We start from the raw sequence: 27,083 nt of genomic DNA, 5'->3' as shown, positions 1-27,083 counted from the left end.
GTAGCGTTTAAGTAATTTATGGTTACCACGTTCTGAATCAACGCTTATTTTCAAGATCGACAAATGCCGGACGGCATTCCTTTAATTTCTTCCAATCAAGTTAGAAGCCCAAGATTCAGGAACAGGGTTTTACACAGTAACGTTAGTGTTCAGGGAATTTCACTCAAGGCTTCCCACCCAGCCACCCCAGCCCCATTCGAGGCTCTTCACTTGTTGAGACTTGCAACTCTTCAACCCACCCTGAGCGAATCCCGGTTCCTTTCATTACCTTGAACAACAGTTACTGCTTACTGTATCCGTAGTTGGTGTTGTTTCAGACAGGTTGGCCATCGCCTTCTTCCTATTCTGCTCTTCATTCTTTCACTTTCCTGAAACCTTCACTTTCCTGCTTCTTTCCTCTTCGCCTTGCTTTCCATTCCTTGCTTTCAAACAACCTCCAGTTCTCCGGAACCCCCCTGGCGGCTGTATTGGAGTATGTATGTACTTGCATGCTATAGGCTGCAGCTTTCACAAGGTTTGCAACGAGCTCAGGGATGCTGCCCAAAGTTTTGATGATTCACGACATTTGCGTGTGTCAGCCGCTCCCTTTCTAGACGAGTGGGAGGCACTACGGGGAAGGCTGACTTCTGGAGCTATGATAGGATTGAGTAGGTAGACGAGGCAGCGAATGGTGGAACTGTGTGAATGATTCCTCGGAAGATGAGAGGAGATGCAACAAAAGGTCGTGTCGTGACCAAGAGCTTCAAGCTTTTTTCCCATGCTGTATCTCTTTTAATTTCTTACTTTGCTCTTTTACAATTTTCTCATCCTCGCCCTGCTTTGACCCGAGAGCGATTTTAACTGCCTTCTCCGTGGACGGCGTCGCGCGCGTGGGATGGATGTCTTGTCCACGCCTGCATCCCCTTCCTGTGTGGGTGAGAGACGGATGGTGGTGGCCTCCAAGTTCCTCCGCGGAAACTGGTAACTGCAAGCATAGGTACCTACACACATACTCTAGGGCGATCAGAGTGCTTCTCGTCGCTATGTTGTTGCTTGTCGATGTCTAGCTGTGCGCAGCACAGGAGACAATAGGCAAGCCGGGGACTCGGGGACTCGGGATCCAGTAGTAGTGGATGGTGCGTCATTGGCTTTGTGTATGGTAACCACTACTACTAATGACGAGAAGCACCTCTCTGTCGTTCTATGGGTGAGGTCAAGGCGGGGCAAGAATAGCAACTAGCTGTACCCCCAGCTGAGATCCCGAAAGTGGTTTACTGTGCCGGTAGTTGTCCGCGCTAGCCCTACCGGTCTACATACATGTGGCTTCCTGTGGTGTAACGAGGTCCGTAGGCCCGACACTACATCTCGGCACGTCCCGGCTGTCCCGGCGCTTGATAAACCGAGGGACGGGGCTACGGTGGACGGACGGAACGAGGCGATCGAAGGCATGGAAAGAGGTAGAGATCTACAAAGTCGGATTCGGACTACCTGATATTGCTTCTCGGGGTTACCCCCTTTCAGACTCCTACTGCCTCTGCTGCTTGGCAAGGGTCGCCGATCTCGCCCTGAAATGTTGTGTGATGGCTCCAGAAGCCTTGCCTATTATGCCAATGGCTAGATAAACTTAGGGGAAGCGTACAGAGCTGCAAAAAGATACAGCAGGGCGTGGTGCAATAAAGTGCTCAATATAGAACTCCAAAGTATCTCTGCATTGGGGAAGCGTCAAGGGGCGGTGATGTTGTTGCTCAAAAAGTAGTATGGGCTCATGTGCAAGTGTTGACCGACCAAGACATGGGTCTGTCAGATGCCCCATACCGTTCCGTCCTCCAGCACCATTCGTGGCGTTGTGATGGTGCTGGTGCTGGCCTAAGTGTTTCCTTGGGCAATAAGATGATGCTGTCCTACTTCCGAGTGTATCCTTGGTGTATCCCATTGTCTGCATGACTGCTCTTGCTGTCACCAAGCGGTCCACGTCCCTGCGAAGCCTCACTTTCGAAAACAGACCGCCCGATTTCTGGCCTGTATCCATCCCATCCGCTTCAACCCCCATCCCTGCCTACCCATTCTCAGTGGATTGCCATGGCGTGACATGACGTCCCAATCATTCCGGCAATCCCGGGCTTTGAACCTGACCATGGACATGCCCATTCGCAAACTGCCGACGAGGCTGATGCCCGTGCCCCGTGGCCGGCGGCAAATGCGACAGCCCTGCCGCTCCGACTCCATCATTCAAACCCATGGAGCCAGCAGGCGATCGTGATGGTGGTGGTGGAGGTGGCGGCGGCGGCAGGCCGATCGCTTGCCCAGAAGAAGAACCATGAGCACTGCCCACAGCACCAGTACCAGGCACCGGACCAGCAGGCCCAACGGGCGGCATCATCCCCCCCAGCCCAGTGCCGCCTCCTCCCACTCCAGTCCCAGGACCACCACGAACCGGGCCCTCGCCAAAAACATCCACCTCCACCCTGGGAATACCGGAAGAGCCAGCCCCAGAGCCCGCCACCACCAGCCTCGTCAGATCCGCCGAGCCGGTATACCCGCCCAAATCAACCTCCTCTCCGTCACCCACGATCAGTGTCTTGACGGTCGCTCGCAGCTGCCACAGGCGGTGCGAGAGCAGCCCCGTCATGTCCGGAGGGGTTGGTCCACTGGCAGTAGTGGAGGTAGAAGCAAACGCGCCGGGTTGACGCCTGACATAGGTGAGCGCGGCATCCTGGATCTGGCGCACCGTAAGCGGGTAGGGGAGCTGCTGCAGCGTGGCGCGCGGCTGGTTGTGGTGGCATGGCCCGTGGTGACGCCAGCGGACGACGAGGACGAGATCCATTAGCTGGGGCTGCGGCTGCGGTCCGGGCTGGGAGGCAGCAGCAGTACTAGGACTATGGGTAGGCATGCCCACGTGGTTTGGGCCGGTAGCAGCAGGGCCCGCGGGCGGTTTGGCCATGGCCATGCCCGCGCCCGTAACCACTCCAATGGGAGTGTAGCCGCAAGATGTCATGGCTGCTGCCGCTGCTGCTGCTGTGCTTGGAGGCCCGGGCGGCCGGTTGGCTGCTCGTTCGAATTTCTCGGCGGGTTCAATGGTAATACAGGATGGATCTTGCAGGAAGGGGCGCCAGCGTTCGTGAGGCGGGATTTCATTGCCCGGGTTATTGCCCAGGCGCGCCGTGGGCTGGGGGAAGGGGTTGAAGCGGCCGGGCGCCTGGCGGAAGGGGATGGGAGGAAGGCGCGTTGAGCCTCGGAAAGCAAAGTCGTCGTCGGACTCTGATGAGCTCGACAGGGAGCGCTGAGGGGAGAAGGGAGACCGGGATCGTGAGCGGGACCGTCGCGACTTGTGCTTGGTCGATCTTTTCGCCTTGTGCTGATTACGTCGCTTCGCCCTGCCGACTGACGTGACTGAGACCGTCTCATTGTCAGACAGAGACCCACAGTCCGTGTCAGATTGCTCTATGGTGACGGTCGAGGAAACCGAAGCGGCGTCGCTATCGCGCCCGTCGCCATGGTTGCCGGCCTGCTTGGCGCGCTGCTTCTTGACAGCCTGTGGCAAGGCGAAGCCATTGTTTGCGATGTAGTTCTGAACGGCCTCGGCAGACTTGACATGGAGGGCTTGCAGAGCTTCGTAGACGGACTGGCCTGCCTCGGACAGGAGAACGTCTCGGATGCCGTCTTCAGCCCTCAGTACAAAGGCCTTGAAAGTCCCAAGGGGCTCTTTTGCGACGACCAGTGAGATGCCGGCATCGGGCCGGCTGAAGAATTGACAGTTGTCTGCGTAATGGCATTAGCGTTCCGGGATATGGTATCATGCAACGCAGCTGGCGTGCCTGCAGCGGACAACTCACCGATGATCTGACCACGCAGATCGAGTGGATGAGGAGGAGCTGCAGGAGCCATCCTAGAGCGTGAAGTCGGTTGCAGTGGAGATTGGGCAGACTCAGTGCTGATTAGACGAACCAGCATTGGGATTTGTTATCCCACCGAGGACGCTTCAGTAACCTGTTTTCGGCTGGGAACCGGAAGGGACAGCCTGGACGCCATATATTTATAGCCGCTCTTTGCCCCCATGTTTCTGTGTCCTAGCCGGTAAGCCCGGGAAGAGTGAGGTTTCAATGGCACGGAAGTAGACGGGCGAGCGTCCTGTAACCTACGGGAGGACACTCAACAGCAAGTAAAAAAGTGAGGCGTACTTGCATAATGCACGGTGAGCGGCATTCCGAAGAACTTCAGACGGGTCTCGGAAAAGATGGATTTGGGGGTGGGTGCGAGGGGTGTCACAATGAATGCCGATGAACGGCGTGCGAGTCCGGACATCATCCTAGGGGGTGACGGAGTATGGGGTATATCGGTTTGTACAACAGAAGATGGTAGTATGCCAGAAGCGCCAAGTTCGGGCCAGGGAGCGGTGAGAGGTGAACCGGGGTGGGAAAGCACCGAAGTTCGGGTTGTTCTATTCCACATCGAAGCCACCGACGCTCATCATTGACCCTCGGATTCACGCCAAAGCATTCCAGAGGAGCCTTGGCACGATGTCAAGCGTGATGGGGTGGTGGACGCAGTTCTCAAAGCCGAATCGCGCAAATACACGCTTGGAGCGCGAGGTGCCAGACGCCAGCTGAGTGGAAGAATGCAAAGGCTGCCACAGGAGGGAACGAAGGGCGCTTTTTTCTCGAAGTTCAACATAGTGGTAGCCAGCGCATAAAGCAAGCACCCGTTGTAAGCGTATGAGACATCCCGGCAGGTTGCACAGCCATAAGGCGAGTGATCCGCGATGTGGAACCATAGGGCGTCGTCGTCGGGACAGCTTGACTGGCCCCAACTTGACGGTTGAATTGTAGTGCTCCCTCAGCCCAACAAAAACTCTTCCAACGTGTGTTGTGGCTCAAACCGGATTCGGGATCGCTCCTACCCTTAGCCCTGCACCTTATCCGGACTAGTTAGCATTGATTGGACTGGCTCACGCTGGCGGTACCCTCGTACGCTCTCTTGTCTCTCAAATGACGGCGATGGTACCCTGGACATGCGAACCAAAAAAACCCACAGCGCAAGCGAGGCGGTGCGTGTACTGTATCATATCAAATGGATTTGTTGTCCCACAAGATGTATCGAAACAAGCCTGTTGGGTGTCTGGCCCTGTCTGCCTCCCTAACATACCCTCCCCGACTTCCACGTCTGTCTCTGCCCAACGGGGCAAAGCTCTCCCTATCCAAGGCTTAGTCTCTCAACCCGGGCTTTGACAGCCTCTACGAGTGCCGTCTCCCGATCGAGCAGACCAATGACCTGCGCCATCTTTTGTTTCCGGATTTCCACAGGTATCTTGAGGCCAGGCAACGGCGAGGTAGGAGATCCTTGATCGGCTCCCTCTTCAGCTCTTTGCAGCTTTTCCGCTTCCGAAAGCAAGGCGTCCCGTAACGTCTTCAGGTCTTCGAATCGTTTCCACGGCTCAGGAGTCGACGATGATGCCTGGTCTGCTTCGGACCGGAGGATGCTGCTCTCGAGCTTGCGCACTTCGTCTGCCCATGCCTTTTCCTTGTCACTCAAATCACGCCTCGTAATTCTGCCAATCCTCCTTTTGAGGCCTTCCATTCTACTCGCCAATTCCTCTTGCCTTTGCCGCGCCGCCTGCAGTCTGCCCTGGACAAGCGAGTTTTCAGACACTGGTTCGTCATCTGCCGAATCGTCCCCAGTAATCCTGTCAATTCGCTTCTTGGCTTCGTTCACCTTCTTTATCTGTTCTCCCAGTTCAACCTGAAGGGCCTCGCATTTCCTGAACAGTTCCGCCACGGCGCTGTTGACTTCCAGAACCTCGTTGGTAATCACCTTATGGCCTTCGGTAAAGACTTCGAGGGTGGCCATCGAGAGTCGCATCTCCTGAGGCATCAACGTCCGCCTTCTACCCGTCCTCAAATGCTCCATCCATGTCGGTAGCGCGCTCCTGCGTTCCAGAGCTTCCGAAGGATGGAAAAGAGGTCGTGGCTCCCAGCCAACCTCGGACTGCCACGGTTCTGTCGGCTCGGGAAGGGCCAGAGAAGACTCTCTAACCTCAACCTCAACTTCAGGAGTATCAAAGAAAAGTGCGACCGGGTCGTTGGAAGTGGCGGATAGAACGAAATGGCCGAGATCCGGATCACGGATGGCTGTCGCTGCTGCAAGGGCAGCCTGGCTATTACTATGCGTGTAAATTCGCTCCCGCTCTGTGCCTGCGCTTTTGGCCAGTAAATCGATACGAAATCCTGCGCCAGCCTCGGAATCCCCCTGGAGTTCGGATTCAAGTCTGAACACCCACGAGGCCAGGGAAACCAGGGTGATGCCGCCTGAGTGAGTGACGTAGAACGAGTAGCGGGAAGTGACGTCCTCGCTGAACATCGGCCAGCTGTCGGCTACCACCTCGACGGGCTTGACGGTATCAAAGGTCTGAAATGTTAACAAGGACGAACTTTTAGGCGCTGAAGCGAATAGGTTGGACCTAGTCTTGAGACGAGGAGGAAGCCACTGAGCCTCAACCCCTTCGATATCCAGACAGATCTTGACCTGCCCGCTGGTGGAGAGGAGACAGATGATGTTGAGGGACAAGCCGTTTTGGTCATCGTCGCCCATCTCTAGCTCCTCCTCTTCCCCAAACATCAAATCAGACACATCAGCCTTCTCTCCAATGACATAAATGTCCTTCAGCTCCACCTCATCGTCCTGCTCGTCCTCGGGATTCAAATCAAATTCAAAAGGGCCCTGGAGCTTCGGGACCGTTCCGGGGTGGGTGGGGCGTGTGTAGACTTCCACTTCGACATTCCCAGTTGTGCTTTCCACGATCTTCGGTTCTTGGTTATCAAGATCCGACATCCAGTCAAGTTGTTGTCTGGCCAAGCGTCGAGCCTCAGGGGACGATTCCGGGTTATCTTCGGTTGCGGCGACCCTGGCAACGATGGAAACTGACAGAGACGGGATGAGGGTCGGGGGCGGGGCCCAACGCTGAGGGAGCAGTGGACAGAGGGCATACACGCTGCCCCCGGCCATAGCCAGCCATAACGTCATTGGTGCCCAGCCTCCGGAGTCCCTGGCAGGAAAGCATGCGGCCGCCACTTCCATATCGAACGAGTCTGGCGAAAAGGCCTTGTTTGTAGCCAATGGGGAGACACCAAAGTCCTGATCCAAATAAGTCCCATCCGCTAATCTCTTCAGATCGATTGCGAGGGTAGGCGCGTCAAAGGTCCAGCGGTCCGCCGTGGACAGCTCCCACAGTCGCACCACGGCGTCCTCGGTAACAGTGACCAGGCACGTCCCATTAACACCTAAAGGATGCCAGATCGCGGAAACGACTGCCGATCGAGAGGTAACGTGCGTTGTTGGTCCGAGGGTCCAGAACTTGAGTTTGAAGGGCGCGGTGTCCGTGGAGCGCAGGTGCGAAGCACTCATAGTTTCATCTGGAAGGATACAGACGTGCACAGTGTGGCTTGTCAAGACGGCGAGAAAATCCTGATTTGGGGACATGATAAGCTGGCGGATGTCATCGGCGACAGGCGTCTTGATTGTCTGTTTCCGTGGAGTTTAGCGGGCTAGAGTGCAACTGGAGTGGGGAGCAGAGTGGTCCTCCATATGACACTTACTCTGTATCCAACACTGCTATTACCAGCCGCTTCCTCGTCGTAAACCTCAAATGAGCCATCTGAAAATTCTCTCTTGATGCGAGGAACGCTGCTAGACCGTGTCTGCTTCGCTTCCCAAGACTCCTTGAGCTGAACGAGGTCGCCCCATCGTATCTCCTTGCCGACTGCCACGAACACCTCGGCGCCTCTCCGAGCAATTGTCCGCCGCGGACCTGGCTTCGCCTTCTTGCCGTACGGGAGGGATGCAGAAGCCTTGTTGCCATCGCTCGTGTGGTCAAACAGTTTGTGGCCGGGAGCCGGCTCATTGAGCCAGCTCGGCGCAAAGCTTTTGATCTTGGGCATTTGCGGAGCTGGGTGAGCTGAGGACACACTTTCCTTGGAGTTGCCACTATCGATGCAGCATTGAACAACTGGTAAATTAACCTTTGCAAAGCAAGGAATGAGATATTGATACCAAGCGGTGCCTCTAGTTAGGTGGTTGAAAAATCACGGGCTGCCGTATTTTTTTTTTCGCGAGGTTGGGAAGCTTCAAAGTTCAAAAAGCACCCGACCGGATTGTTTGTTTATCGCGTTCCTAACGAGCCTGGGCCCTGCACAGCTTCTGGCAGGCATGCTCAAGGCATGCTAACGTTACGTTACCGGAACGCGGGCAGGCAAGCAAGATTAGCGGCTCCCAAGACCCTTGCCGTGATGGGTGGACCCACTTTCCGAAACCACTCTTAGAACCACCACTATCGCAAGCACCACGGCAAGGTAGCTTCCACCAAACAATCTGCCCATCTCCAATTCAAGCCCCGGGAAGTTAGACGCTTACCGGAAAGACGCAACGGACACACAAAACATGCGGGGCCCACGGACAACAGTTGAGCGGCTCGACCAGCCGAGCGCCTACTTCCTCAATAGGGTGAGTATCTTGATGCGAGAAACATCTGTTCGCGAGAAGCATCAGAATTGTCTAACGCATGCCTCGCTGTCCGACCAGAACAAACGGCGACGTAGCGACAAGGACCGGCGCGATGGGGACGAAGACACTAACATGCAGGCTGAACAACCGGAGGAAGACCGTCTCAAGAATGCGACCACCCTCTATGTTGGCAATCTGTTCGTCGAGCCCCCAAAATCCCCGGATCACAAACCACGAATTTGCGAAGGCTGACAAGCGCCACTTCAGATCATTCTACACCACAGAAGAGCAGGTATACGAGCTCTTTTCCAAGTGCGGCGAGATCAAGCGCCTCGTCATGGGCCTTGATCGCTTCAACAAGACGCCGTGCGGATTCTGCTTTGTCGAGTACTACACCCACCAGGACGCGCTCGACTGCATGAAGTATATCGGGGGTACGAAGCTTGACGAGCGCATCATCCGGACCGATCTAGATCCAGGTTTCGAAGAGGGCCGGCAGTATGGCCGTGGCAAATCAGGGGGGCAGGTGCGTGATGAATACCGCGAAGACTACGACGAGGGCCGTGGCGGGCTTGGCCGAGCACTCCAACAGGCGGAGAAGTTGAGTCGGGAAGGGAGAGATTACGACGACGACTACGGACGGCTGCGGTAGATCGACCAGGAGCTGGCGCGGGAAGTGCATGATTTGACTGTTTCTTTGCGGAAAAGATAGGTAATACCCCAGGAAAACAACCTTTGCATCGCTCTATCGTCTGTGTGTGAAATCTACCTAGCCGATACTAAGATGCCATAATGAACGCCATTTGTTCCGTTTCGTATGGTACACAAAATACAGGACAGAAGGATGTCGGTTGCCTCGTTCAGTATCCGGGAGGGTTGACCCTCTGGGACACACGCGTCCACTTGGGAAGTTCTAGATGAGAATGTCAGATACACGCCGCACGATCCATCGCAAGTTCCAAGGGCCGACGTACTATGGATGCCCTTGCGATACCTCTTTTCTTTCCGGTCGAACATGGTGTATTTGTCCTTGGACAGCATCTCGGCCTCGGTAGGCATTTCGGCCTTCCATCGTTCCAATGATTTGAGCGTCTCACCCTTCTTGGCTAACGCGTTGCTCAGCGTCTCGACGACCTTGTCGACGGCCCGTAACCGCCTGCGCTGACGGAGCTTTTGAGTCGGAGAGAGGCGCCAGGGGATTTTCCTATGCCGAGTGTCAGATCGCGAGCAGTCATGCACAGTAGTATAGTAGACCAACCATAAAAGACCCCCACCAAGGGAACTTGTAATTCTGAACGGCCCGAACATGATTGTGACGGAGACCTTCAACCGGGCCACCGAGTGGATTGGAAGTTCTCCAAGTACGGACGAGACCTTTGTCTGGCGCTCCAAAACTTCGCGGCGCCCGGCTGCAAGCGCCAAGCCAATCATGGCACGCTCTACGTTGCAAGTGGGTCCCCCCACAAGTCCGGGACCCGCTCAACTTAAAGCATTGCCCTGCAGCCTTGGCGCGATCCAGCTCAACTCCCTCTGATGAATGCTTCACAGAGATGATGAATCCAGCCGCGAATGACGGAATGCGACAGGCCACAGTAGCAATCTGACGTCGCAACTCCTTGACCGAACGACATGCAGATGATTGACCGATAGAAACCAACGTACCGTCAGTCCAACCAAACGGCCAAGAAGCCACCATGAGCTACTACTTCGCCATAATCGGCACCCAAGACAACCCGCTGTTTGAGTACGAGTTCGGCACAAGCAAGCAAGGCGGCGATGGGCAGGCCCGTTTCAGCGAGCAGGCGCGCCACCTCAACCAGTTCATTCTGCACAGCAGCCTGGACATTGTCGAGGAGGTGCAGTGGACAAATGGACAGCTGTACGTATTGTACATAGATTCTCGACGATACCCCAACTGCTCCCCTAGCAGTTCGTTTGTCCCCTTCCGTCGCTAACCATGTGCCGCGTGCGGCCAGCTACCTCAAGGTGATCGACAAGTTCTTCAACAACTGGGTATCCTGCTTCCTGACGGGCGGAAATGTCAAGTTTCTCTTGTTGCACCAGCCGCCAGCCCCCGTCGGCGGCGCTGGCAGCTCAACCCGCAACTCGACGTCGGTCGGCGCAAACCCAACCAGCCCACAGACGGAGGAAGCGATCAAGAATTTCTTTAACGAAGTCTACGATAACTATGTAAAGGCCATTATGAGCCCGTTTTACAAGGTCAACATGGAGATTCGGAGCCCCGTGTTTCGCGCGAGGGTTGCAGCGGCAGGGAGGAAATATTTATAGCCGATTATGTTCTGTTCAAGATCCCAGGCATTTCGGCAAAGTAAGGGTGCTACTCTGCACACTGAGCCTAGCTGGAGGACACGCAAAACAATCACGACATGCAACCGACGAGTTCATCAAATCAATGTATTCCGCCAACACAGGGGTTGGACTGCCTATCCCATGCCAGTGACGCCCTGGTCACTCCCATTGACCGTGTCATAGTGTACCCATCCCCCCATCCCCCAAAACGCCGGGCGTAAAAATCACTCTCAGAAAAACAAATGTACCTGATCATGCCATGTGCAAGTCACACTGCCCCCCCACGCCAATCATGCTGCGTCGCTGAAGATAATAATGCGAATGCAACTGATCGCATAACGATGACGAGCATGAACTCGAACCCCATTTCCTTTCCCAAGCTCAACCCGCTTAACCACCGAAACCGTAGAGGGTGCGCCCCTGGCGCTTGAGGGCATAGACGACGTCGAGCGACGTGACCGTCTTGCGCTTCGCGTGCTCAGTGTAGGTGACGGCGTCGCGGATGACACCCTCGAGGAAGGACTTGAGGACACCACGGGTCTCCTCGTAGATCACTGGACATGGCTGTCAGTATTTGTGTTGTGGAGATGGATTTGATAGACAGAACGGCCAAAAAAAAACATACTGGCAGAGATACGCTTGACACCGCCACGGCGAGCCAGACGGCGGATGGCGGGCTTGGTGATGCCCTGGATGTTGTCGCGCAGAATCTTGCGGTGACGCTTGGCGCCGCCCTTGCCGAGGCCCTTTCCGCCCTTGCCACCTACACGACACGACGCGTCAGTATAATCAAAGGCTTGAAGTCATGGACAGGATAATTATCGTTGACGCCGCGATGCAGTGCAAAAATGCAGGAAACAGGACGCGATAGCGTGACGCGTTGTGAACCGCGTGCCCCACCCACGCAGGCAGTTCAAACCATCCAGTCGCGAACCTGGAAGAGCCATGCATATCGACGTCGACGCAGAAGTGTGCAATGATTCAAACTTGAAAAACTTACGTCCAGTCATATTGATAAATGTATCAACTTGATGTAGATGTGTTTTATTGATGGAATGGCTTGTCGCAATGGACAAATCGATGAAAAGTTGATGCTGTTGATGATGGTTCAACTGCGCGCAATTGTAAAAAGAGTGGTGTTTAAGAGGAAAAGCTGGCGAGTCAGAGGGGGGCACCAGTTAAATAGGTGTATGGCCAGGCAGCTGGATCAGTGCAGCTGATCTGGAAGTTGGAATAAAAGGGCACTAGTCCAGTTTCGGATGTTGTGTTGGTGCTTAATTCCCGCCAAATGAAAATTCGTTAATGCTGCGTTTTGAAAGCCTGGATTTACGGAGTAAAATCGAGTGTTAGAAGCGCTGCAAATGCGCGTGGCTTTGCTCCCTGTTTTTCTGGCCTGCAAGAGTCGCGCGTTTGGGGGCCGCCCCACAAACAAAAATGGCCCGAGCTCCTCGGCTGTCTTCTCAAGATGCAAGGCGCGCAGGCGCAGCCAAGCCGGGGGTGAAAGATGAGATCGAAGAGGCTGGTCCAAGCTTCCAACCGCGAAACGGTGAAAATGGCGAACGATCTTGCGTCAACGACGAAAAGCATACAACGGCTACTTATATTTTACGTATCAGAGGATCCTGTGGACACACCGTACACCTTCAAATCCTAAAATATCACCCGTGCCTGGGATGACCGGCAGTGCCATGATGCCGCCCATCCGGCTTTTCTCAAGGCACAATCAACAACTCATTGCCAAGTCTCGTTCAAGCCCTCGCCGGGCATCATCCCGGGTCTCAGGTATTACCAGGTTCTTCGCTGCCATCTGTCGGGATCTCCAACGCTGTATATAGGTAGAGGCTGGCGATGCTCAAGGATGTATGTAAAAGAGCATCTCTCACGGGTCGTATAGGTGTAGCTTCACTCCTCCCAGACCAGCAATCATCAATTCCTGTATTACCCATTTTGTATCCAGCCGGCTCTTCCTTTCTCTGCTGAGGCCGCGAAAACCGAATCCATTCCATCCCATCCCTTTCCATCCATCCAGTGTCCGCCCCGACTCCATAGAAATACACGGTTGGCCGATGCAATGCTAAGGTACTCATACAAAATCCACCCGGCTAAGTCTGCCTTGACCTGAGGGAGTCCACGCGAAGCGGAAGCATGCTCGATGCTCTCCAAGAACGCCTTTGCCATGTTTATGCAATGCAATGCAATGCTCACATTGCTGCGAAAGAAAATACCAATCACCCCCCAACGACTAGTTCCCGCCACTCCAGTAGGGCCTCCGTCTTATTTCCCGAGCCGGGATCACTAGGCACCTCCAAGCGCAAGCTAAGTAGCTCATCCGTAACGCGACCAAGTCCGTCCATGCGTAGGGCATCCTAGGATAACGTTCGTATTCAGACGTCATGACCAAATCGCGAGCATCAGTGCATCATGGAGTCGTTCAAACAATCGTCATCCTCAAGTCCTCCAATCTCCTGCTTGATTTGCCCGCTCGCCTGTATGAAGGAATTCGAGGTTAGCAGCCTCTCTTTCAAGGATAGTTCACAATGTGAGCTCTCACCTTAGGGTCCAGACTTAGGGCGATGGTAAAATGGCGGACGGCGGCCTTTTTGTCTCCGAGAGTTTTGGCGAGCTTGCCAAGTAGGAAATGGACTTGAGCCTTGTCTGGCGCAAGGTCCCTTAAAATCATGAGCTCCCGCTGCGCTTCCTCCAACTGCCCGGTAGCCAGCAGCGCCCGGGCCTTCTTGTGCCGGATCTCGGCCGCCCGCGGGGCCAGCTCAACGGCCCTGTTGAAATAGGGCAGCGCCTGTGCAATCTGCTTCTGCCTCTGCAACACCGTTCCCATACAGCAAATGAGGACGGCGTGCGTCGGGTGGATCGCCGACGCGGCGTAATAGTGACTCCATGCTTTTTCATAGTTGCCCAGCTTCTCGTAGACTTTCCCAATACCGTAGTAGGCGTTGTAGTGCCGTTTGTCTGCCGAGACGGCGTGCCTGTATGCCGTAAGGGCCTTGTCGTACTCCTCGTTTTCCACGTGTTCGTGTCCTTGCAATGTGTAGGCGTAGGCGAATTTTGGGTGGAGCTGAATAGCTCGTTTGAAGCACCGCAGTGCTTGCTCGTGGTCACAAGCTAGGGACCACGCATTTCCAAGCGCGCACCAAGCTTGTGGCGAGTCCCACACGGAATCGACGAGCTCATGCGCCAGGAATGACAAATCAATCTCTTTCCTGAGGTGCCATAAAACGGTCGAGTAGACTTCCATGTCGTCGTGGCGTGCTGGAGCGAGTTTTCGGAGCCGCCTGAAGTACTTCTCGGCCTCTGCGTAATTAGCCTGCTCATACTGTGCTCTGCCCATCCGGGCCAGCACCCATGGCGTCTCCTGCTGGCTCCGTGGGAGAGAAGAGAACGCAGCCAATGCCTCTTGGCATTGGAATTGCGATGAGAGCAGATATCCGGATGCCATCTTTTTCAAAAGATCCAGGATCCACCTCAATCCCTCTTCTACCCTCACCGGCTCTGGCTCGACTGGTTTGGGTAGAGAAATTTGCACAACAGGCTGCTCTCTGACCCGTGGTGCTTCAGCTTGGTCGACGTCCATACTGTTTTCCTCCAGAGGCTTCCGGTTGCCGCTGACAACCCGGCCAACGCTCGTTCCACTAGAGCCTGGGCGCAGAATCCGGGAGACTGGGGGCCTAGCCTTCTTCAGTTCGCGGGTCGCCGGCACACCATTCACGTTGGCGCTCGAGTTGGCTCTTGAAGCGGCCGTCCTAGGGACCACATTGAGCCTAGCGCTCCTCCTAGGTTCCTCGCCGTTGAGCAGGCGTGGCTGGGCGGGTTGGCCCGATGCTGTGCGCTTCCTCTCAGTTGCTGACAGAGAGAGGGTCGGCCCTCGTGTCATCGTTTCTGAGAGCTCCGTGGGCTGATCCTGAGCCCTTTCCCGCTTTTTGGATCCCAATCGGTAGCCCACTCTCGAGGACCCGTCGATAAGACTTGATTCAGCTGCCTGACCGCCCCGCGTCCGTCTAGTGGGAGCCAGCGGTGCCTCCGCGCCAAAACCATTGCGCGACGTCTGTATCTCGTAATTGGTAGCGCCAGTCACAGTGTCCGTTCCTTCATGCCCATTCTTGTTCCCCTGGCTCGCCGTATACCTGGGCTGAACTACGGCAAATTTAGCCACCAAGTCGTTCTCGCTAGGCTCGGCGAACAACATATTATTGCTCGATATGTCCTGAAACGCTGTAGAGCGGTAGCCCTCAAAAGGATCGCTTTCCTGGCTGACAGCTTGTATGCCAGTCTTCTTCTGAAGCGGCTCTGGCGGGCCGCCATTAAGCTCGGCGTGTGTTGCACCCAGTTCCTGGTCGAAAGTGCGAGTGAAGGAGTCATCCAGCTTAAAGATGTTCGGTATCCTGACATTAACGCCCATGTCACATAAAGTCGTGAAGGCATCCCACATGAAGGGGTTGGCTCTTAGTGCTTCCTCGAAAAACTGGACTGCCCTCTTCTTATCGTCGTATGCCCGGTACAGCTTGCCGAGCAGACAGCAGACAGCGGCTGCATCAGGGGAGGGAGCGCGGGTCGAGGCTGTGTGCCTACCCACAGTGCATTTTGGGTTCCACAGCGGCCGTGCTTTCTCCAAGGCGGTAATCCCATCCTTGTACCGTTCCAGATCCAAGCACGACTGCGCCAAGATGAAGGAACACCCTACATGAACCCCTCGTGAGCCGAACGGTTTGCTAACTTCGTATGCCGACCGGGAATCGCCGAGGCGGAAGTGGCAGAGCGCAACCAGGTATGCGGATTCGGGGGAGCGCGGGTCATGTGCATGCAGCCGTTCGGCAAAGAAGAGAGCATTCTGGTAAGCGAGGCTGTCGAGATGGTAGTAAACAGTCTGCCTTAGCAGGTTTGCAATCGCTGCGCTGTTCGGTGCCATCTTGAAGTGAGCACGAATGCGCCGGCTCGGGTGGGATGCTGTGTTCCAACTGCTACCGACGAGGATAATCCATGGGACCGCTCGAACCAACGACTGTCCTGAGCAAGATGGGCATGGAGGGTCTCACTCTTGGCGAGATAGCGCGCAGCCCTTCGCGAAGAGCGGTTTGGAAGGTCGGTGGCGGAATCAAAGGCGATGCCGGGGGCCGCTTGCCTCCACGGATACAGATGGGGCCCTGCGCGGGCAGGTAAGAAGGATACGGCCGATGCAACGGATGTGATTAAGAAAACGATTAGTTATCGGGAAGTCGATCGTAAGCGCAACCGTGGTCGAAATTCAGTGCCGCTCTCCGAAGCAACGATGAATGGCTCGGCAGGATCACTGGTGACGAAGTGATGGCGGGGCGTGGAATGTCGACCTCAGCTGGCCTGTCAGGGAAGGGAAAACAGACTGGGAAAAAAACAAAGGCACGGGCAATGGTGCGGGCCCACAACTCCAGTTGTCAGATTTTCCCAAGATGCAAAAACATAGCTTCCAAAGAGGAAAAAGAAAGGAAGCGACGAAGGAAGGATGAGCAAACCCATCAACTCCAGCACCAGGATTTCTCCGTGCAAAACGATGGCCTGGTGTTCTCGAATTCTGAGCTCGGTGGGAAGGTGTCAAGGCTTCAACAGCGCTCCACAGTGCTCTGAGGTTGCTGAGTCTCCCGCCCGGGACAATGTTGTGGTGGGTGCGCCAGGGGGTTATTGATTGGCTACCGAAGCGATACGCGCTGCAAGGTAACATTCACCTTACCGCAGCAAGCCAAGTGTGAACAACCCATAAACAAACGTTACCACAGTGAAGCTGATTCGCACACCACGACGCAGCAAAACTTATTCAACCCAAGCCAACAAGCCAACACGTCTTACAAGGGACTCGAATAAATTCGGCCCAAAAATGGAGCATCTCTCACAATTTCACAGTTTGTCCGCAAAACCCAACACCGTCCCGGGTGCCGTCCTATCTGCCACTCTGCCTTGATTAAGGTAGTCTTGTTGCTGGTAAGCCCAAGGCCATGAATCTCATGTTGACCATACTGACTGCCAGGCGTTGCTTATCGTGTGGTTGAACAGGTTGAATTGGCGTGAGAATGACGCTATACGATGAGATCGCTGAAGCAGACGCCGATGAAGAGCACAGGGCTTGGATAAGGAAACTCATTGACGCTAGAACAGAGATCGTGGAATTTGTAGACACTCGCATGAACGGCGAGGGAGCCGCTGCCTACAAGGGTTTCTTCAAGGGAGGTTTCAATCTCAGTTTCCACATCGACCTCGGAGATGGGCGCACGAGTGTCCTAATTCGCTTCGCGATGCCCGGCGAAACAGTAACGCCGTGGAGGGACGAAAAGGTCGCCAACGAGGTACGGGCGATCGAATATCTACGAGAGGAGACAACGATACCTTTGCCTCACATACATTGTTGGGGCTCTACCAAAGAGAGCCCAGGCAACTGGGGCCCTTCATCATCATGGACTTTGTCGAAGGCACTCGTCTATTAAGATTTCTCAGGCAGCCGTTCGATGACGAGTCTGAGCCTGTCATCCTGAACAAGGATGTGGATGAGGCAACGCTCGATACCATCTACGAACAGATTGCCGATTACATGCTTCAAATGTCTCGGCTTAGCTTCTCCCGTATCGGAGCCATCTCCAGAGACACACTTGAGCCAGGAACATGGGCCGTGACCGGGAGGCCGCTGACACTCCATATGAACGTTCTTGGGACAGCTACTGGTTACCCTGTGGACCAGTTCCATACTACGCCGCTGGACTCCGCCAGGACCTACTTTGAGCTGGTTGCGAGGCAACACCTCCTTCATCTGGAAACTCAGCAGAACCTCGCCAAGGATGCCGCCGATGTTCAGAGGCGGTTTGTCGCGCGCCACCGGTTCCAGCAACTCATCCCAAAGTACTGTGCTGCCATCGACGACGCAGGGCCGTTCAGAATCTTCTGCGATGATATGCAGCCCGCCAACATGCTCATCGATCCGAATACCCTCCGCATTACTCTTGTGCTCGACTTTGAATCTACCAACAGTATGCCTGCGCAGTTTGCCTACGATCCGCCATGGTGGTTGTTGCTCAGGAATCCCGGCATCTGGATTGATGAAGAAGGAATCGACAGTTTCTTAGCTCGCTATGTGCCCCGGTTGGAGCAATTCCTCCAGGTCTTGGAGCGCGTGGAAGAGAAATCCGCGGTGTCTCCGGCCAACGGCGAACGTCTCTCTGCCCGCATGCGTGAGTCTTGGAAGAGCGGTCGTTTTTGGTTCAACTACGCATCCAGACAATGCCTGGATATCGACGCAATCTACTGGGCGGCCTTGCATGACCCCGCGGATGGTGACGGCCTCTCGTTACTTGAGCCAGGAACAAGGGAGGAGTTGGCTCCGTTGGTGGAAAAGAAGATGGAACAGCTAAGCGCCTACAACGCTGAATACGCCGCTCGGTTTCCTGACGGATCGTCAGAGTAGGTTCACGTCTTTGCTATTCGGTTGCCCGAGGTAGAGGCAGAATGTGTTTGAAGATATTCTATTTCTATTCTAGGCATATGCTATGTAGGTACACGAAGTCCGCTGCTCTACAATTATGGTATCCTTTGGGCAGACCTGAAATGGGGAACGAAGGGAACAGAGCAGAGAGAAGACCGCAAACGCAAATCCCATCCAGAGCTGAGCCAGCCTCAACATTCCTTCCAGTGGAAGGCAACCTACTGTTCCAATAACGAAATCGACATCATTTGGGGCCTTGAATACTTACCTAGGCACCGGCACTCAGACTTGCCCATTGAGATTGTAGGATCGAGGATCCGCTGACATCGCACTCAGCATATCAAGCCGGGCTGGATTTCACTCTTGGAGCGAACCGCCGGATCTTGACTGAACCGCGTATGGTCAAGTCTTATTGCCGCCCTTCTTCCGCCGGTCGCGGGACGCTTCGCCTGCCTTCTTCACCAGGTCCTCCGATTCCTTTTTCTTGCGAGCTTCCTCTCGCTTCTCCTTGGTAGCTTGCGCTGCCTTGGTCATTAGGTCCTCATCTTGCACCCTGTGAATTTTGAAGGATTCGCCGTTGTCAGCCATTGTGATGTGTTGAAGTTGGAATAGCTCGTGATGTGATTGCAGCAATGAACTACTGAAGGTGGTAGGATGGGTCGATGAAGATGTGAAGCTCTCGACTTACAGAAGCTGGGTCCGGTATATATAGGCGGTTTTGCTGATCGCAAGGAGGGAGCCTGACAGACATCTGACCTACTTCCTGGTGTTGCAAGGCACTTCTCGGCGTTGTAAGGCGCTCTGCTCTGGCTAGATATAAGACTCTTGACAAGTTGACTGGCTGTTCTTCTGCCATGGACAGCCCATGACTAGTTGGCCCGGCCTCGTCGGTGGGTTGTAGGGCCGGCGCTTGTGCTCTCATGGGCAGAGTGAGGTAGACAATGTGACTTCAGTACGACTCAACACCTTCCAAAGAGTGGCTGTGGTGGAGGTTCCCGGCCCATGGAGCAGGCCCATGAGCCTGTAAGACGAGTTTCTTTGGCAAGCCAGCAGCGAGGCCATTGTCCCTGATTAAGCCCTCGTCGAAGCCTAACGTACTATAGCAACGGAGTCATTTGCCATTGTAAGGTTGATCAGCAAGTAGGCCAGCGATCAAGTAGCCGCACAGAGCTGGTGAGGATAAAACTCAACCTTGTCGCTGTTGGTTGTTGATTGTCGGCTTAAGCATGCTGGCCGCTGGCTGTTGGCTCTTCATTGTCCACGTGCAAATTGCAGCTTGTTGGCCTCCGATTTCCGTCCCAGACTCAAGACTCAGGTGAATGAATGCGCTGCTGGTTATTGCACGTCATTCTACCGTAGCGATATTACTGTACCGTGATGGCATAAACGTATGAACTACCTACCTTGGGCTTGCCATATTCTTCATCGTCATGACTCTCTTCGTGGTCATCACGTCGGCCCTCATCCTACAGTTCTTCCTTTCGCTCACGGCCATGGCTTCCAGCGGTGTAAAGTATGGGCGTGTGTTCCTGTCGCCGGACGCCCAGGGCGTACTGACCTCGTTCCTCCACGGCACCTTCAGGGCCTACTTCGGCGTCGCCTTTGCTTCCTTTATCATCAAATACCACCAGTTCCTCACCCTCTCCAAGCAGGGCCAGCGCCTCAGGTTCGAAGAGATGACGCCCGGCGGGATCCTGCCCATGTCAATCGGACATGTCAATGGTTCAGTTGTTGAGAAACTGAGACTACATGGCAAACGCAGAGGCATTTTCAAGATGTTGAGACGGATCCCTTCAGCCTTGTAGGCTGGTATATGTCAGAAACTTTAAGTTGCGTTATACGAGGCGGTGGTTTCTTTGACAAACCCGACATGGGTTCGTCAGGGGTAAATCAACATCAGTGACCGGAGAGGAGCTTGAACCGCATCATGAGCAATATCCACGATTTGTGTGGCACTCAGGGTTAGGGTCGAGCACGAACTTCAACTTTCAAGCGGGAACGTGGCCCTGAAGTTCTCCGAACTCTCTATCTCAACGTGTTAGTCCCACTCCAATCTAGCAACAGTTCCTCTCCTACATTCTGCAACCAACATGGCCCAAAAAGCACGCAAAGACCGAGCCAAGTCCAACGCGGCAGCGCTCAACAACCTGCACATCGGGTCGCTGATTGTCAATGGCGTCTTTCTCCTCCTGCACTTCGTCTTCAGGGCACGCTCACTCCTCCTCTGGTTCATTCTCTCGCTCCCCAGCTTTATCTGCCAATTCGCACTGGAGAGGACCGGACGCCCCAGCTATGACCCCGCCACTAAGGCTCTCAAGTCCTCTGGGGAGGACCTCAGCGCGGCTGGGCTGACCGAGTACATGTTCGACGTGATTTGGGTTACCTGGGCCGCGGCGATCCTCGTGGCCCTGTTTGGCAACTGGGCTTGGTTTTTCTGGGGAATTGTTCCCGCCTACGGCATCTACAAGGGCTTCGGCTTGATGGGTGCCGCGAAGCAAATGGCTCAGATGGGTATGGGTGGGAATGCGAACATGGACGCGAACGCGAACGCCGCGACTGCCGGCAATCGAAAGCAGCGGCGGGCAGCCTGACGTCTGGAATCTTCCAAATGTCTATTTCTTAGGCGTCAGATTGACCATCTACTGGGGCCCGATGCCATTCGCGCTCTCTCGTCCACTCCTGCAGCACGGCCGGCTCGACATCCCTCACCAGGACGTGTATGTGGTCCACCGTCCGCACGCTCTGCAGCGCCACCCAGTTCTTGAACCACATGACCCTGTCCTCGCCACCAGGTCCGAGGCTGTCTACAAAATACCGCTTTACGAACTGCGCCACCGTCTCCCTGCTCTCGGGCGTCAGGTCGCCGACCTCGGCATCCGTCGGGATCCGGGTCCGGGACCACACGACAATGTGCGCGATGCCCGGCGCGAAGCCGTAGGGCCAGTCGTTGACCAGCACCCGGTAGTCGGACGGGTCGGCAAACGGTGTTTCGGAGGCCGGCGTAAAGGGCGGCGGCCCCCAGGCCTTGGGCAAGCGGTGAGCCACGAGGTAGTCGGTCATGCTGCCGTACTCGGCCTTTGTTTTGGCAGTCCATTCCATATACCGCCGAAGATCGGACGGCTTTCTCTTGAGGAGGTAGAGCTCATTGTTTTCTGGTGCTATTTGTTAGTGGCGCGGAGGAGCTAGAGGCCCGGCATTAGAAAGGTAGCGAAAATGGTCGACCGTACGAAGTAGATTGCGGAGTTCATCCCAGGTGTGGTATGTGAATTCGTCGTCGGTTTGGGAAAGCACCCACTTATCCACCTCAGTGAGAGGAAACGGGGCCTCCTGGGTAGTGTTTTCTCCCATTTGGATGTCTTTACCCGATACTGTAGTACGTTGGTGGTGGTGGTGGGGTCATCGCAGAGACTTGGTGGAAGTTCGGTAGCTCAAGAGCCGGCGGCAATACCTCAAAGATGACGGTTTCTTAACACTGCAGATCTGCGGCGGAAAAACGAAAGAAGTGAACGATTGAACGGATTGGAACTTGACACGATGCATCAAAACTGGCTTTGCGACGGCCAGAGCAACTATGCCACTACGAGGCTGTCTGAGTAAGCAGCAAGACGGTGAGACATGCATGAGCGAATGCAGGGGTACGAATCGCGGCATTGCGAACTGCCGTTTATCGGAGACATGCTTCGCAGACGGAAGCTGCCCGGTCTGTCTGGCAGGCGCCTCCGTCCCGCATCGCGGGCCAAAATTGTTGATTCCAGAAAGGAGAAATGGTGGGGCACCCGATGGGCTCCACCGGCAGATTCGGCTCAACCCGCAGCAAAATCGGCCCATCCGCCTTTTTCATCCCCGCCTGTCGGACCAGCCTGCGTCGGACATTTCCTTTTTATCAATTGGCTGTGCCCCGGTCCACGTCGGCCTCGTAACTCACCGTCCAACAGCTCCCAGCTCGCCAGCCAGCACCTTGAGCAGCGTCAATCTTCTGTCGGAACACTTTGGGGCTCGAGAAGCGACGCGGAGGAAATAATATAGGAGGAGAGAGAATAGACAAAAATGGCCGAAGGCTCATTGCTTGCGCGAAAGTATGTCGACGGGATATACATTCCCGTTGGCCTGCTCGTCGTGGGAACAGCCATTGTGAAGCGGGAGTGGACAGCGTATGCACTGCTGCTGGGGGTCGCCCTCGGTGCGATCAAGTATTTCAATACCCGTAGGACACTTCTCTGCCCTCGCCCCCTTCATCCACAATTCCCACCCGCTGACGACATCCCGCCAGTACCCAAGAAGGTCCTCAAGCCGGACGTCTTCCAGGAATTCGAACTCAAGGAAAAGACCATCATCTCCCACAATGTAGCCATGTAAGCATCCCCCTTTTCCCACCCCTCAAGTTCCTGCTCTTTAATCTTCCGAACGACTAACACCCAACTTCCAAAGCTACCGCTTCGCCCTCCCAACACCGACCTCGATCCTCGGCCTGCCCATCGGCCAGCACATCTCCATCGGCGCGGTGCTCCCGCAACCCGACGGCACCTCGAAGGAGATCGTGCGCTCGTACACGCCCATCTCGGGGGACCACCAGCCGGGGTATTTCGATCTCCTCATCAAATCCTACCCGTCAGGCAACATCAGCAAGCACATGGCGTCGCTGGCCATCGGGCAGACGATCCGCGTCAAGGGCCCCAAGGGTGCCTTCGTCTACACGCCCAACATGGTGCGCCACTTTGGCATGGTCGCTGGCGGCACCGGCATCACGCCCATGCTGCAGGTCGTGCGCGCCATCATCCGCGGCCGCAAGGACGGCGACAGGACCGAGGTCGACCTTATCTTTGCCAATGTAACTGAGCAGGATATCCTGCTCAAGGAGGATCTCGACCAGCTGGCTAGGGAGGACAAGGGGTTCAGAGTCCACTATGTCCTGGATAAGCCGCCCGCCGGGTGGACCGGTGGTGTGGGCTACGTGACGGCCGATATGATTGCGGTGAGTGGACGGGATTTGACCTGGCTTGTGTTTTTGGAAGATGGGAAATTGCTGACTTTGATGGGGAAACCTGCAGAAATGGCTCCCCAAGCCCGCCGATGATGTCAAGATCCTGCTCTGCGGTCCCCCGCCCATGGTGAGCGGCCTGAAGAAGGCTACTGAGAGTCTTGGGTTCAAAAAGGCGCGGCCTGTCAGCAAACTGGAGGATCAGGTGTTTGCCTTCTAAGATAAAGGCTGAGATGGACGGTCACTTACATCGCAAACCGCTCTACAAACCTACCTCCTTCAACCACCCGGGGAAAGCGGCAATAAATTGAACCGCGTTAGTATAGGTAACTACAAAAGGTTCGGACGCAATGAGTTGTGTCCATGTTAGAATCCGACAGGATCCATTTGTTTAGATTGGGGATCTAAGCGGATGCTGAGGAGGGTCAAAGTCTAATATAATACACCCCTTCTGTAACCCCAACCGACCAGTATATGATCTCGTGCCAGCTAGCCAGTCCAGTGTGACATGAATGCCGAGCTGAGATGGGTATATTCCGTTCGCTTAACCAGAACCCCTAAGCGCCTTGTACTGCACATGCCACCCATGCTAGATCATGATGTTATACATTCCACCGAGGTAAGTTCCCATACCACATTGCGTCAGCAGTATTAGTTACCAGGTGCCCAGGAGCTCATGCCGCCGTTGTCGTGCGATTGCGACGTCCCAAGGCCACCATCATCATACTCGTTGTCGCCGCTCTCGAAAACATCGGTGAGCATGGCGTAGAACGACTCGGGATTCGCCGCACCCCACTCGCCCAATTCGAAGACGTCGAGGTTCTGAGCATCTCCAGCCGTTGCCGTTGCAGTATTGGTATTCGGGCTATAGCTAGCGCTGACGCCTCCGAGAGGTGCGCTGGTCCCTAAAGCCTGTTGTGTGAACGCCGTTTCAATGCGCTCCTCTGAGTTGTTCGTAGCAGTCATGCGGATGCCCCCCATATTGGGGACAATGTTAGCTGGTACTGAGCGTGATCCCGTTGCTGGGGACCCAGTCCGGTGAGGCAGTGTGGTCGTCGTCGTAGAAGACTCCATATATTTCAACGAGTAGAACCAGCCACCCGGGTATCCAAATAACGCAGGTGCCGGCTTATTATCCATGGAACTTGGCCCTGCGCGCTCGGAGGACCAGGAAGAGGAAGAGGGTACGTTTGTGTGAGCAGGCCGAGCTGCTGTCGGTGCAGATGTCCGTATTCGTTTGCTTGCGCGGTCGCCGCCGTCCCCTTTCTCAGAGTAGGGATATATTTCGATACGAGGGGCACACGATGCCGCCCCAATACCGGCTGCCGGGTCCGGTGCAATGCCTTGAGGTGCGCCCAGAGGCAGGCGTCCCGGGAGGGGCGGCTGGACCTTGCTGTGCCGAGAGATGGAGCCGCGGACGATGACTGGGATCCCCTGAGTGATTTTGTTTTCGTGTCCTGTGCTGGGACGGAAGCTGACCAAGCCTGAGACACCATTGCGCTCGAGGTCCTGAAGCAGTTGGTTGAGGTAAGCGTTTGTTATTAAGTGCTGGCGACCCACGGCTTCCATGGCCCTCATGATGAGTTCAAGGTTTGTGCTGTTGCACTCTATCGGATTTTCTTTTGCCTGCGCTACGTACACTGACGCTGCGCAGTACAAGGACAGAGCCATCAGGGGGCTCTGCGGTGGACAAAGTCAGATCAGATCCGAGAGAACGCACATAGCAAGGGCCACTCACGTATCCTCTTCTCAAGTGACTGGTGAGTTTGATAATGTCGACGATTTCCTGAGCAGCAGTCAATGCCCGGGTTCTGCTTGTCTGCTTTATGTGTGGCAGTTTGAATTTGTCCGCCTTCTCGCAAGCGGCGTTGTGGAGGCAGATAGCAGCGGCATGCAGGTTCAGATTTGCCTGAACCGCAAGAGGATCGCGTACGTTCGACGGCAGCCTGAAACGCTCTGGTAGGAACATGAAAGCACTCGATAGCATGTTGTCCAGTTCCCTGTGGCGCTTCCAAAAAGGGCCATACTCCGTGTCTTCCGGGCGGTCGTCGGGCATCGGGCGGTGGGCATGCTTCAACAGCTGGCCAAAGATATAGCACACGACCACATTTGCACCAAAGGTGGAGTACGAAGCCCCCTTGAACACATCCAAGAGTGGCCATGACTTCTCTTCCACCCCCGTGGTAAACGCCTCCTCTGATGCAGGCAGGTGTGTGGTGACCTGTTCCTGGTCAGCTTTGAGCCTCAAGTACATGGAAGTATAACCACATACCTGGTGTACGTCAATCATGCTGGGCCATCCCGTACTAATGCTGGCGTAGCTGTCAATACAGAAGCTGCCCCAGAAGAGTCTGCGGCGCTCCTCGGTTTCAGCCCAGGTTTTCGCCGGGGCAATCATCGGCGCCATGGGGAGCTCTTCAGAAAGCCCGTCGTCGAGGCGGTGGAGCCCCATCATGCCTACGAGCCTGACACATCTAGCAGAGCTCATAGCAGCCCGTGTGTACAGCAAGCACTTGGCTTCATCAGCCGCGACAAGAGCCCAGGCTTGCGCATGGCCAAGTGTGATGAAATACTCGCCAAGTCCCTATGAAGCCATTAGCGGTACGAACACTCACTCTGTGGGCGTCATGCCAACCTTTAGCTCGTCAGCTTCCAGATACTGGCGGGCACGCCGATAAAGGGCATCATGATAGCATCCATACTTGGGGTGGCCATTTGCACCCATGGTCCAGATGGCATACTGAAGACACATCGGCGGGCGCATATGCGGCGGTGAGTGAAAGGACCGTAGATAGTTATCCCGGTGGACCACTGGCAGAGATTGACCATAAGTCTCGAAGAATATGTTGTGACTACATTGGCGTTAGTACACGGGGTACAGTCATCGGTTGCTATTCACGCCTACAGGTCCTCTATCATCTCAAAAGGAGGCAAAGTTTCGAACTGGCCCAGTCCGAGCAGCTCGCCGTGCTGGTAGAAGTCGTCCTTCGGAGCACTCTCGGTCGGCGACATGGGAAACCAGGCCCCACCCATACCAATGGGCTCGTTCTGGGGCGGCTTCGGGAGGCTGGTGCCGACATTCTCGGCGCCGGCTTCGACCGAGGACGAGCCACCAATTTGGCCTACATTGGGGCTGGCCGTCTCCTGAACCCTTTGTTTACCGACGGCTTTCAGCAGGCCTTCCACCTGGGCTGCAGAGGCTTGTCAACATTGGGTAAATGACGGATAGGGGGTGCACGGCTCCGTACAAAGCCTTTCCTCGAGCTCTCTCACGTTCCTGCGCTTGAAGGCCGGTTTCCTGCGAGACTCGGGATACACACACTCGCCACCAGCCTTTGCGCAGCGAGCGCACACTGGTTTTTGGCGGTCACCTGGCAACTACATAAGCGACTGGGGCCCCAGATAGTCAGGGTTTTGAACACTCTCACATTTGAGCTTCCGAGACCGACAGCTTACACATGCCAGGGGCTCAAATGCCTGGGCGGAGGCAGAGGCAGGTGATGCTTCAGAGAGTGCATCTTCGGGCGAATTTGACATTCTGCGGTTGGTAGCAAGACCGAGACCGAGGCCGACGTGAGATTCGAAAGACGCCGGAACAGCCAAGATTGCCGCTCCGGGACCCGACACATGTATAACTCGGTCGTAGCGGAGACTTGGCGCGTCATTCTCCGGTAGTCGTCATCGAGGCGCAGAACAATTTGTGCCTGAAAGCCATGGCAGACGCCCGGATTCGACAATCCAAATCTCGGCCTTCTTGGGCGGCCAGTCTTTGGTCCGATCGCCGAGGCCGCTTAGTTAGGCGGGTACCTGAAGACTGCACATGCATTTGAAACAAGGCGGCCATGGCTTGTCAGAAGGACTGCCGGAAAA

General features: G+C 55.3%; 13 protein-coding genes across 13 annotated transcripts; 6 read left to right on the top strand and 7 right to left on the bottom strand.

Annotated features, from left to right (window-relative positions):
* Positions 1–1,754: 1,754 nt before the first annotated feature.
* On the bottom strand, positions 1,755–4,029 carry N656DRAFT_586550 (uncharacterized protein). The gene is made up of 2 exons (XM_064810191.1): positions 3,813–4,029; positions 1,755–3,738 (listed from the first exon to the last, which is right to left on the bottom strand). Exons 1-2 carry the CDS (start codon positions 3,928–3,930, stop codon positions 2,081–2,083), a joined length of 1,776 nt encoding a protein of 591 aa, XP_064671912.1. The 5' UTR covers positions 3,931–4,029; the 3' UTR covers positions 1,755–2,080.
* A 1,140-nt stretch (positions 4,030–5,169) lies between these two features.
* Positions 5,170–7,910, bottom strand: N656DRAFT_706149 (uncharacterized protein; the record flags this gene model as incomplete). Its single annotated transcript, XM_064811332.1, has 2 exons — positions 5,170–7,494; positions 7,569–7,910. The coding sequence occupies 2 exons, from the start codon at positions 7,908–7,910 to the stop codon at positions 5,170–5,172; spliced, it is 2,667 nt and encodes an 888-aa protein (XP_064671911.1).
* Positions 7,911–8,365: 455 nt separating this feature from the next.
* N656DRAFT_843884 (RNA-binding domain-containing protein) lies at positions 8,366–9,478 on the top strand. Its single transcript, XM_064819110.1, has 4 exons — positions 8,366–8,472; positions 8,551–8,669; positions 8,740–9,385; positions 9,447–9,478. The coding sequence occupies exons 1-3, from the start codon at positions 8,410–8,412 to the stop codon at positions 9,122–9,124; spliced, it is 567 nt and encodes a 188-aa protein (XP_064671910.1). The 5' UTR covers positions 8,366–8,409; the 3' UTR covers positions 9,125–9,385; positions 9,447–9,478.
* N656DRAFT_728717 (mitochondrial 54S ribosomal protein YmL31) lies at positions 9,139–9,780 on the bottom strand (the record flags this gene model as incomplete). The annotated part of the gene is made up of 3 exons (XM_064812602.1): positions 9,139–9,385; positions 9,447–9,676; positions 9,731–9,780. 3 exons carry the CDS (start codon positions 9,778–9,780, stop codon positions 9,333–9,335), a joined length of 333 nt encoding a protein of 110 aa, XP_064671909.1. The 3' UTR covers positions 9,139–9,332.
* A 239-nt stretch (positions 9,781–10,019) lies between these two features.
* N656DRAFT_750373 (Sedlin) lies at positions 10,020–10,789 on the top strand. Its single transcript, XM_064812994.1, has 2 exons — positions 10,020–10,351; positions 10,449–10,789. Exons 1-2 carry the CDS (start codon positions 10,167–10,169, stop codon positions 10,759–10,761), a joined length of 498 nt encoding a protein of 165 aa, XP_064671908.1. The 5' UTR covers positions 10,020–10,166; the 3' UTR covers positions 10,762–10,789.
* Positions 10,745–11,905, bottom strand: N656DRAFT_777529 (histone H4). Its single transcript, XM_064814838.1, has 2 exons — positions 11,408–11,905; positions 10,745–11,336 (listed from the first exon to the last, which is right to left on the bottom strand). Coding segments are annotated over exons 1-2 (165 nt in total). The 5' UTR covers positions 11,409–11,905; the 3' UTR covers positions 10,745–11,172.
* Positions 11,906–13,031: 1,126 nt separating this feature from the next.
* N656DRAFT_586182 (TPR-like protein) lies at positions 13,032–15,892 on the bottom strand. The gene is made up of 2 exons (XM_064810190.1): positions 13,334–15,892; positions 13,032–13,268 (listed from the first exon to the last, which is right to left on the bottom strand). The coding sequence occupies exons 1-2, from the start codon at positions 15,701–15,703 to the stop codon at positions 13,194–13,196; spliced, it is 2,445 nt and encodes an 814-aa protein (XP_064671906.1). The 5' UTR covers positions 15,704–15,892; the 3' UTR covers positions 13,032–13,193.
* A 735-nt stretch (positions 15,893–16,627) lies between these two features.
* N656DRAFT_835974 (uncharacterized protein) lies at positions 16,628–18,217 on the top strand (the record flags this gene model as incomplete). The annotated part of the gene is made up of 3 exons (XM_064818766.1): positions 16,628–16,746; positions 16,793–17,108; positions 17,189–18,217. Exons 2-3 carry the CDS (start codon positions 16,836–16,838, stop codon positions 18,215–18,217), a joined length of 1,302 nt encoding a protein of 433 aa, XP_064671905.1. The 5' UTR covers positions 16,628–16,746; positions 16,793–16,835.
* A 1,504-nt stretch (positions 18,218–19,721) lies between these two features.
* Positions 19,722–20,071, top strand: N656DRAFT_777526 (uncharacterized protein). The gene has a single exon (XM_064814837.1). The coding sequence runs from the start codon at positions 19,729–19,731 to the stop codon at positions 20,038–20,040; it is 312 nt and encodes a 103-aa protein (XP_064671904.1). The 5' UTR covers positions 19,722–19,728; the 3' UTR covers positions 20,041–20,071.
* Positions 20,072–20,325: 254 nt separating this feature from the next.
* N656DRAFT_683118 (DUF788-domain-containing protein) lies at positions 20,326–20,700 on the top strand (the record flags this gene model as incomplete). Its single annotated transcript, XM_064810585.1, has 1 exon — positions 20,326–20,700. A coding segment is annotated over one exon (375 nt), but the record flags the coding sequence as incomplete, so codon positions are not given.
* A 137-nt stretch (positions 20,701–20,837) lies between these two features.
* Positions 20,838–21,950, bottom strand: N656DRAFT_777522 (uncharacterized protein). Its single transcript, XM_064814836.1, has 2 exons — positions 21,463–21,950; positions 20,838–21,387 (listed from the first exon to the last, which is right to left on the bottom strand). The coding sequence occupies exons 1-2, from the start codon at positions 21,581–21,583 to the stop codon at positions 20,855–20,857; spliced, it is 654 nt and encodes a 217-aa protein (XP_064671902.1). The 5' UTR covers positions 21,584–21,950; the 3' UTR covers positions 20,838–20,854.
* N656DRAFT_777521 (ferredoxin reductase-like protein) lies at positions 21,931–23,673 on the top strand. The gene is made up of 4 exons (XM_064814835.1): positions 21,931–22,439; positions 22,506–22,587; positions 22,664–23,207; positions 23,284–23,673. Exons 1-4 carry the CDS (start codon positions 22,283–22,285, stop codon positions 23,431–23,433), a joined length of 933 nt encoding a protein of 310 aa, XP_064671901.1. The 5' UTR covers positions 21,931–22,282; the 3' UTR covers positions 23,434–23,673.
* Positions 23,674–23,864: 191 nt separating this feature from the next.
* N656DRAFT_706104 (uncharacterized protein) lies at positions 23,865–26,750 on the bottom strand (the record flags this gene model as incomplete). Its single annotated transcript, XM_064811328.1, has 7 exons — positions 23,865–24,155; positions 24,204–24,893; positions 24,952–25,434; positions 25,495–25,797; positions 25,849–26,065; positions 26,119–26,404; positions 26,642–26,750. The coding sequence occupies 7 exons, from the start codon at positions 26,748–26,750 to the stop codon at positions 23,865–23,867; spliced, it is 2,379 nt and encodes a 792-aa protein (XP_064671900.1).
* Between the last annotated feature and the right edge of the window lie 333 nt (positions 26,751–27,083).

This window comes from Canariomyces notabilis (genome assembly GCF_033297395.1).
Source record: "Canariomyces notabilis strain CBS 508.74 unplaced genomic scaffold N656scaffold_6, whole genome shotgun sequence".
NCBI classification, from domain to species: Eukaryota; Fungi; Ascomycota; class Sordariomycetes; order Sordariales; family Chaetomiaceae; genus Canariomyces; species Canariomyces notabilis.
Note: the sequence above shows the minus strand (reverse complement) of the source record. Positions and strands in the feature narration are given on the sequence as shown.

Bases quoted from the DNA above. Each gene is read 5' to 3' on its own strand.
- N656DRAFT_586550 (XM_064810191.1), bottom strand. From the start codon at position 3,930: ATGCTGGTTCGTCTAATCAGCACTGAGTCTGCCCAATCTCCACTGCAA. The intron at 3,739-3,812 runs GTGAGTTGTCCG...GCCATTACGCAG, and splicing joins TCTGCGTGGTCAGATCATCG to ACAACTGTCAATTCTTCAGC.
- N656DRAFT_843884 (XM_064819110.1), top strand. From the start codon at position 8,410: ATGCGGGGCCCACGGACAACAGTTGAGCGGCTCGACCAGCCGAGCGCC. The intron at 8,473-8,550 runs GTGAGTATCTTG...CTGTCCGACCAG, and splicing joins GCGCCTACTTCCTCAATAGG to AACAAACGGCGACGTAGCGA. The intron at 8,670-8,739 runs GTTCGTCGAGCC...GCGCCACTTCAG, and splicing joins ACCCTCTATGTTGGCAATCT to ATCATTCTACACCACAGAAG.
- N656DRAFT_750373 (XM_064812994.1), top strand. From the start codon at position 10,167: ATGAGCTACTACTTCGCCATAATCGGCACCCAAGACAACCCGCTGTTT. The intron at 10,352-10,448 runs GTACGTATTGTA...GCGTGCGGCCAG, and splicing joins CAGTGGACAAATGGACAGCT to CTACCTCAAGGTGATCGACA.
- N656DRAFT_586182 (XM_064810190.1), bottom strand. From the start codon at position 15,703: ATGGCACCGAACAGCGCAGCGATTGCAAACCTGCTAAGGCAGACTGTT. The intron at 13,269-13,333 runs GTGAGAGCTCAC...TCCTTCATACAG, and splicing joins CCCTAAGTCTGGACCCTAAG to GCGAGCGGGCAAATCAAGCA.
- N656DRAFT_777526 (XM_064814837.1), top strand. From the start codon at position 19,729: ATGGCTTCCAGCGGTGTAAAGTATGGGCGTGTGTTCCTGTCGCCGGAC.
- N656DRAFT_777522 (XM_064814836.1), bottom strand. From the start codon at position 21,583: ATGGGAGAAAACACTACCCAGGAGGCCCCGTTTCCTCTCACTGAGGTG. The intron at 21,388-21,462 runs GTACGGTCGACC...AAATAGCACCAG, and splicing joins TGAACTCCGCAATCTACTTC to AAAACAATGAGCTCTACCTC.
- N656DRAFT_777521 (XM_064814835.1), top strand. From the start codon at position 22,283: ATGGCCGAAGGCTCATTGCTTGCGCGAAAGTATGTCGACGGGATATAC. The intron at 22,440-22,505 runs GTAGGACACTTC...ACATCCCGCCAG, and splicing joins GATCAAGTATTTCAATACCC to TACCCAAGAAGGTCCTCAAG. The intron at 23,208-23,283 runs GTGAGTGGACGG...GGAAACCTGCAG, and splicing joins TGACGGCCGATATGATTGCG to AAATGGCTCCCCAAGCCCGC.